General features: G+C 39.5%; 1 protein-coding gene across 3 annotated transcripts in view; it reads right to left on the reverse strand.

The window, feature by feature from the left end:
* LOC106870748 (tudor domain-containing protein 1) overlaps window positions 1-8,939 on the reverse strand; it is a 62,026-nt gene that overhangs the window by 40,203 nt on the left and 12,884 nt on the right. For all 3 annotated transcript variants that reach the window (XM_014916940.2, XM_014916941.2, XM_014916939.2), the window contains 3 exons: window positions 6,535-6,589; window positions 4,369-4,454; window positions 1,605-1,746 (listed from right to left, as the gene is read on the reverse strand). In XM_014916940.2, coding sequence (XP_014772426.1) covers window positions 1,605-1,746; window positions 4,369-4,454; window positions 6,535-6,589 — 283 coding nt within the window. The remainder of the gene's footprint in view (window positions 1-1,604; window positions 1,747-4,368; window positions 4,455-6,534; window positions 6,590-8,939) is intronic.

Consider the following 8,939-nt stretch of genomic DNA (forward strand, 5'->3'; position numbering starts at 1 on the left):
GGGGGGGGGGGGGGGACTGTCTTTATAACTTTCCATGAAAGAAAGAAAACTTTAGATAATTTTGTGTTTCAAGAGGAATTGGAAGGCAGAAACCTAAAGCCAGCCATACATGTGAAGGCTTATAAACAAGGGTCTTCATCACACTAACCTTGTCATTCAGTTCTAATACTTCATCAGGGTCGGCAACAGGAAGGGGATTTGGCCTTAGAAAATAGGGGATTTGGTCATAGAAAATCAGACTCAAAGACTTCCAGCCAAGCCACATAACCAACGGAAAGTAAACTTAGAACAATGACGATTCATTGACTGGTGCCTCATCGAGAGATTTAGCAAATCTTATCACCCCACAACTCCATTTATCAAAATGCTAAGTTACAGGACACAAACGAACCATAAACACCAATTCCTAGTTTAACCAAAAACCTAACCATTTTCCTTCCTTGTATTGTTTTGAGAGTTTTGCATTCGGAAATCAACCTCCACCTCTGCAACCAATGTCCTGTTTGATCCTCCTTTACCATTGGTTCCTTCCACATAGATCTCCTAGTACTTCATTACATCATCCATACACATTACAATTCCACATCAAAACAACTGTCTCTCTTGAACACTCATTTTCTACTCAAGCATCAATGCTCTTATTGTGGCAACTATGCTTCCACAGCATTCTCACTGTGTACCAGAAGCTATTCACTACTTCTATAGACTCTTCTGAGCATTGCAAGGAATTTATTTTATCAGTGCTGACTGCCAACTACTCTTGTGCATCAAGAATTGAAATTTTTATTCCCTATCAACTAGATTTCAATTCCATTACACCTTTCATGCATCTATATACCATACTGACTACACCACATGGAATTTGTTGGGTTTTTATTTTTTCTGCAGACTGGTTTTCTTTCCCACACATGATTCAAAGTTTTTATTTCCACAGACTCTGCTAAGAGAGTTAAGATCAGTAAATAGGAGTTTCACAGACAATCAGTCAAACTTCTATTATTTGTTTTTCTGAATTGCATTAACCAAAGAATATATTTAGAGCAATGTGATGAAATGGAGTTTAAATACCAAAACTGAAGCTAAATGCATTTAATCATGAACCTCTCAAGCAAAAAAGAGTAATGATAGTCACCAGAACGCAGAAAGAATGAAAAATCTATTTAGCATCTTGGCCCCACTATATAAATGAAAATCCGGCTCCCATGCTGGTGGCATGCAAAATGCACCATTCGAGTGTGGTCATTGCCAGTGCTACCTGACTGGCTTCCATACCAGTGGCACTTAAAAGCATCATTCGAGAGTGGTCGATGCCAGTTGCCACCTTACTGGCCCTCGTGCCACTGCACTCTCAGAGTGGTTGGTGTTAGGAAAGGTATCCAGCTGTAGAAACCTTGCTAGATCAGATTGGAGCAACCTCATGGCTTGCCAACCCATGCCAGCATGGAAAGCGGATATTAAACGATGATAATGATGATAGTGAAATAAACTGAGTAAATTTCTTTTTCCATCCTCCCCCTTTTACTTCAATAACAAGATTTCCAGTAAACAACAATACCTCAGTCAAAACAGTGAAATGGAAAACAAAACTAATATAGAACACTAACCAATTTCTGTTGATGATCTCTGACCCTCTTCTCATCTTTGAAAGAAAGCTTAACATTTAATGGCTCATCACCAGCTATTTTCAAATTGTTAAATTTTGATATTGCAACTTCTGCCTCATTGAGCTGAGCATATGTTACAAAACTGAAAATAAAATAGAAATAAGAAGCAAACATTTATTATTGCTTACATGTATAACAAGGTTGGTTATTGATTATGAGTTTTGGTGAAGTTAACTGTGGCTGGTTCATCTTGATGTAGCTGTGTGTTGGTTATGTATTAAATAGTCTAGTCTGTGTGCCTGGAGTGACCATAGATGAACAAATGTCAAGGAGAACCAGGTAAATTCAATGCAACTGTTATTCATTACAACCCATTATAAAAATACATGGCAAATGTCTTACATATTCTTTTCTGCTCTAGGTACAAGGCCTGAAATTTGGGGGGAGGGGGCCAGTCGATTAGATTAACCCCAGTACTCAACTGGTACTTAATTTATCAACCCCGAAAGGATAAAAGGCAAAGTCGACCAGAGCAGAATTCGAACTCAGAACGTAAAGACAGACGAAATACTGCTAAGCATTTTGCCTGGCACGCTAACATTTCTACCAGTCCACCATTATACAACCTGTTATAAAAAAACATGGCAAATGTCTTACATATTGCAAAGTAACTGGTGTTGGTAATTTTAACTAACTCCATCTGGAACAGTGGAAGTTGTGTCACAGTTGAAATTCAGTAGCGTGTTCATGACTCAGTTTTGTTTTGCTGGGCAGCATCGGCAACAGAAACGAACAGCAAGACACCTGGTTACTGTGATCTTGTCTCTCTCTCTCTCCTTCTCTTCTAATGTGTGAGGGACTGTTCCTTATATAATGATTGCTGGGCAGGAAGAGAATTTTTCTGCGCTGGGATAAAAACGGTTGCTCAAATAACCAATTGGCTTAGTTAAGACCATCCGATTTTTGCAACAGAATTAGTTCAACCCTAATCACATGATCAAATGCTGACAATGTCAACATATGCCCATTTCATATAATTTAAAACTGAATAGCCGGGTAGACATGCTTGCTACAAATGCCTTAATAGTTGCATCTCATCTAAACAGACAATGTCGGGACTTCCAGTTCAAATCACAACAATCTCAGTGTTATATACAACTCTGAAATCATCTAGTCACCATCATCATCATCCTCCTCATTTTACATCCGTTTTTCATGCTGGCATGGGTTGGATGGTTTGACATGTCAGGCTCCATTATCTGGTCTGACATGGTTTCTACAGCTGGATGCCCTTCCTAATGCCAACCAGAGTGTACTGGATGCTTTTTGCATGGCATCAGTATCAACAGGGTCACCAAGCACCTTGCAAGACAAAACCTCTAAACTGGGAGTGGAGAGTAGTACTGAGGGGCTTTGTGCCAGTTGGAAGATTGAAGGTATAGAAGGGACAGAGAAAGGTAGCTTATCTATATGGAGGTATCATGTAGGGGCTATAATTCACTACCCTAAACAGCAACAATATGGTATATAATGTTTTGTTAGCATGCACTGCCATGTCATCATCGGAAGAGCCTACTTGAACATGCTTCCTTGGAAATTCTCTAGATGTAGAAGCTTGTATCGTTTACCTGTCTCTCGTGGTAACAGGTGTGAACCCTTCCCAGGTTCACTCTGCTTTTCATTCTTAAATTTTGACTAAAACCAGTGAAAGAATATTTAGTCGAAAGAAAAGGAGATGTCCGCATGTGTTGTAGTCAGACTGGTACAGTTTATGGAACATATGCAGGCAAAGAATTCTATAAGAGTTTAATATAGTGTTTGAGTAGGACAAAATGCATAAACAAAGTTGACATAGCAACTGACTTGGAGTAGAACACAGATTGCTCGTTCAGCCCACCCCAAATGTAATGTTCAATGAAGTTCAGGAACACTTAGTATTTATTCATTTAGGACGCCATTTGAGGAATGCATTTCAATATCAGAAAATTCTTATTGTAATTATAGTACATTTAGTAGCTTCAGCTAGTACTAGCCTAGTTTCAAGGGATTCTACTGATTACTTTCACCTAAACCAGTACTAATCAGGCAAACATGCAAGCTAAAGACTACACACCCACCGGGAACAGTAAAAAGCAGGTTCTGAACCCTCTGTCCTTCCCTATCGAAGAACTAATCACTCAACAGACAAACAGTTACCTCGGTATAAGGTGGCAATGAATTTGAAGAGAATCTGGAGAAAGGGGTTAAGGAAGCTGAAAGATATTTCTATTAAGGTAAAAACCATCCATCCACAGTAGTGATAAATTTGGAGACTTCTATAGACATAGAATCTGATTAAAAGAGTAGACTTCCATCAGATTACAATGTAGAAAAACAACTAACTACATTGAAACTGCAATCTTTTAGACTAGCACACCAACATGTTCTTCGAGTGACTGCATACAGACAACTTCCAATAACACTTTTGTCATATTTCTATTGAAATGCATTGCCTTTGTTTTTAATCTAGTAAAATAACTCATTATGTTGAAGTTTTGATGGCAAATCTTAATTTAGATCACTTTAATATCATATGACAGGATCAATAGAAGTGCCAGGAGAGTTGGTATCGAAAGAGTTAATGGGAAAACCAATTGGTAAACCTTTTCCAACATACTGACAGATTAAGGAACAGTCAATAAAGCTATTTTCAAGAAATCTACCAATGAGCAGGACAATTCATAAATAACATCATTCATTAAAATAAAATAATGTATAAACCTACCCATAAAGGGGCTTGCCATTTTTACCAGGACATATTTTTACCCTTTGTACATAGCCAGCCTTAGAAAATAGTGCTCGTAAGCCATCCTGTGAAAGAAAGGAAGAAAAAATGTACAAATCCATAACATAACAGCATTATCTGAATATTTTAGTTAATTTGTAGGACAAATGAGTTGATGTATTAAGACCACCATTCTTATATTCAAAAGATCACTCAAGATGAAAGGTTGGAACACAGACAAACACACACAGGCATAGTTTAAAATGTATAAAGGCGAACCCCAGAATGATGGTGCTCCAAAAGAAGCACCTAGTATAATCTGTAAATGATTAGCATGAGGAAGGGCATTCAGCCATAGAAATCATATCAAAAATGAGACAACGGAAGCAGACACATTGAATCCAGTCAAACCATATCCAATACAACAATGAAAACTGTTGTATGATGATGATGAATATGGTGTAGGTAAGAGTAATATTCACTTAATACATAATGATAAGTCATTGGTGTGAGGAAGGGCATCCAGCTGTAGAAACCATGCTACAACAAGGCAGCTCTGCTAACCATGTCCAACCTATGCCAGCATGGAGAGTGGACGTTAAACGATGTCCATCTTCCATGCTAGCATGGTTTGACAGAAGCTGGTACCAGAGGACTGTGCCAAGCTTCACTGTCTACTTTGGCATGGTATTTACATCTGGCTGCCCATCCTAACACCAACCATTCATGAGTACATTAAATATCATGCTTGTAATGGGTTAGACATCTTGTTAAGACAGGTTTAACACTGCTGAATGCCCTTCCTGTTGGCATTTCTCACCTTGTTTCCAAGATAGTATTTCCCCTTGTCTGGATACGTTTTCAAAGACTCAAACATATTTGATACCATTCCCAATCGACAGGATACCACCACAAAATACTCTCACGCACACACATTGGGTTTCTTTCAGCTTCCGTCTACCAAATCCACTCACAAAGCTTTGATCAGCCAAGGCCATAGTAGAAGACACTTGCACAAGGTACCATGCAGTGGGACCGAACCCAAAACTACGCAGTTTGCAAGGAGAATTTATTAACAGAGTCCTTAACGGATGGTTCAAGGGTCATGCTGGTCTCCAGTGTCTGCTTTAGCAAGTTTTCTGTGGCTTGACCTTCTGAACACCAACCACTTTACAGAGAATACCAAGTACTTTTCTTCACAGCACAAACCCTAGTGGCGCCACCAAGTAACTCACAAGACAAGATTCCTTTACAGAGTTGGGGGGAGGGGGGTGCAGAGTATTGAGGAAAGTGGCTTTGTGCAAAGAGTATAGAAAACAGGACCAGGTGATTAGCTGTAGAGGAGACATATGGATACCCCAACATGAAAGGGAGAAAGGATGGTGGAGATGAAGTGTCAGGGTGTGCCCTCAAGATAGAAGGAAGTGGAGAGAGAATAGGGGCAGAAAACTGAGGAAGGCTGAGTAAGTAGGTAGAGGGGAGGGAGGGTGAAATGTAGAAGAAACAGAAGATGCAGAGATGAAGTGTAGAGTTCAAACAAGTAGCATCGGCAGCAGAGAGGATGTTCTGGGCAAACAAGCATTCAGTGGCCACATCATGCTGAGGGATGATGGGAAAGCATGATGGAGGGCAAGCGGGGAGGGGGGGGGTTCAAGATGTGAGATTAGTCATAGCACAAAAAGGAAGGAAGGAAGGAAGGAAGATGTGGAGTTCTGCTCTCATAATTGCTGTAGCTGAGAAAATAATACAATAGTTAGAACGATGGGTGTTAGGAAGAGGACTTGCTGGAATGGTTTGACAGATATAGATTGGGTGATATACTTTCAGGACCTAGATTCTGCAGAAATGGAAAGGTTTACTTGTGCACAACAAACCACCATCTCAGTTGTTTTGTCATCATCTCTGTGATACGCAACATTTGGAGGTCATTCTTCACTATATCCACCCGACTCCCATTTCTAATTATCCCTCATTTTCCTCATGCACTCTTACAACTTCCATCCACTCACTCACTTTTCTAGACTCCTACTTCGAGGGTATATTCACATCTCACCACCTTTATCTCCGCAGCTCATGATGCAAAAGTCTAACAGAAGAATCCAAGTTGAAATAGCTGCCATTTCTGGCAGCATAAATTTACTGGTCCTCACAAAGAAAACCACTCACCTCTGTAAACTTTCGTGGCAGATTCCTTACAAAAAGATCAACAAATTCAGGTTTTCTACAAAGAACAAAAAAAATATGAAAAGATTATAAAATGCATACATAAATGATGATGACAATACATACCAGTCCATAAATTCATATTAAAAATCCTAAGAGAGTCGATTAAAAGCAAAGTGATTTCCATTTGCCAGCTTTTCATCCATCACATGATTGAACATAGGAAAGGATTTGACTCTTAGAAAGTCAACTATCCAGTTCAGGCATCCCATCCCTTGTTTTTCCATGATGCAACAATTTCAACAGATTTCCAAAAGCTACATAATCACACCAATTGCTTCATTAGTTTGTCTCTCGCTTTAGACAATTCCAATGTATTTTAAGCAGTTCTTTGATTTTCAGTGACCTCTCTTTATATCAACATTAACTCCATTTTCATAAAAGTAACTGGCAAATACTTAGTGAATCAAATTTAACAGAACAGAAGCAGTATTTAAGCCCGCAGTGTATGTGTGTCTTCCCATAACCACTGAGCAGTAGTGAGGTTCCTTTACATCTCAGAAAGAATGCTGCAGCTTGGCAGTTTCAAGCTGAAAACCAGTGGAACAAAAAATTACCTTAGTTGAAAAGCAAAGGTTGGAAACAAGGGCATTAGGCTTTTGTCTTGCCCAACCCATACCAACACAGATGATGATGATGATGATCTCTTGCACACATCAACTAACCTTTCTCATGAATTTTTCATCTTAGAGATCAGTGTTGCAATTGACACTGCATGTCCAAAAGATCCTGACTGGCTCCTTTCTTCCAACCTAGCCTTCTACACGCTTCGCAAAAGACATAGTTACAACTGTGTGGTTAACAAATTCATTTCACAACCATGTGGTTTCAAGTGCAATCCCATTGCATGGTACCTGAGGCAAGTCTATTCTATCATAGTCCTGGGCCAACAAAGACTCGTAAGCGGATTTTGTAGACACAGAAAGAAGCTCGTCATGCAAGTATGATCATTTAATGCCCACCTGGATGAGTCAAATGGAATTCAATGAAACATTTTTGTGGATGACTGGATGCCTTTCTTGTTGATAACCCTCAATTAAGAAAATATTTCCCTATGGCTGGATATGTATTCACAAAAGATTTGAAACAAATGCCACTTGTATCACAGGGACACTCGTTTACAACAATCACATGACAAGACAAGGAGACACAAGGAAACACACATACACACAGCAAGTTTCTAAATATAATAGACCCAGGCATAGCTGTGTAGTTAATCTTATAGTTTCAGATTCAGTCACACTGCATATCACTTTGGGCAGTTGGTCAACTGTCTCCAACTATGGCCTTGGGCCAACCAAAACCACAAGAATGGATTTAGATGGCAAAAACCGAAAGTTCAGTGAGTGTTGCCAGTGCCCCTGGACTGGCTTGTGCGGGTGGCACATAAAAGACACCATTTTGAGTGTGGCCGTTTTTGTGCGGGTGACACGTAAAAGCACCCACTACACTCTCTGAGTGGTTGGCGTTAGGAAGGGCATCCAGCTGTAGAAACTCTGCCAAATTAGATTGGAGCCTGGTGTTGCCATCCGGTTTCACCAGTCCTCAGTCAAATCGTCCAACCCATGCTAGCATGGAAAGCGGACGTTAAACGATGATGATACATACACACACACGCTCACATATAAATGAGAGAGAAAGAGAGAAGCAGAGGCATGGATGTGTGGTTAAAGTTTGCTTCCCAACCAAATGACTTTGGATTCAGTTCCACTGACCTTGGAAGTGGATTTAGTAGGAAACTAAAAGTAGCCTCTTCTAGTTCTGGGACAGAACTAGAGAAGTTTCAGGTGTGGAAGCAAGGTCTAGAATCAAAGGGCCTTAAAGTTAAATTAGCAAAAACCAAAGTTCTACTAATAAGAAAAACAGACAAATCACAAATCCCTTCAGGTAGATGGCCCTGCTTGATCTGTAGAAAAGACAAAGGTAGAAACTCCATAAGATGTACCCGGTGTAAGCTATGGACACATAAGAGGGGCAACAATATCAGAGGAAGGTTAACTGGGAAAATAGTTGTGTGTGGCAGATGTACAGGTACAATCTATATATATAAAAATGAGAATGTGTGTCTGTCTGTCTGTGTGAATCCCTAAAACTCGAGAACTACGCAACCAATTTCATTCAAATTTTACACATGCCTTACTTAGGATTCCAGTTGTGTTTTAGTCAAAAAAATTATTAACTTTTTGTAGAGTTCGAGCACACGGCAACATAATATCTCCTCCACTATTTAAGTATTGCGTGTCAAAAGTGAAACAAAAACACTCATGTCAGATACTTTCACTTTAAAAATGAAACTATTCCACTAACTGAAACACTCACATTTCGATACTGTAGTGACAGATACTTTC

The sequence above is a fragment of the Octopus bimaculoides genome, chromosome 2, assembly GCF_001194135.2.
Source record: "Octopus bimaculoides isolate UCB-OBI-ISO-001 chromosome 2, ASM119413v2, whole genome shotgun sequence".
Lineage (NCBI taxonomy): Eukaryota > Metazoa > Mollusca > Cephalopoda > Octopoda > Octopodidae > Octopus > Octopus bimaculoides.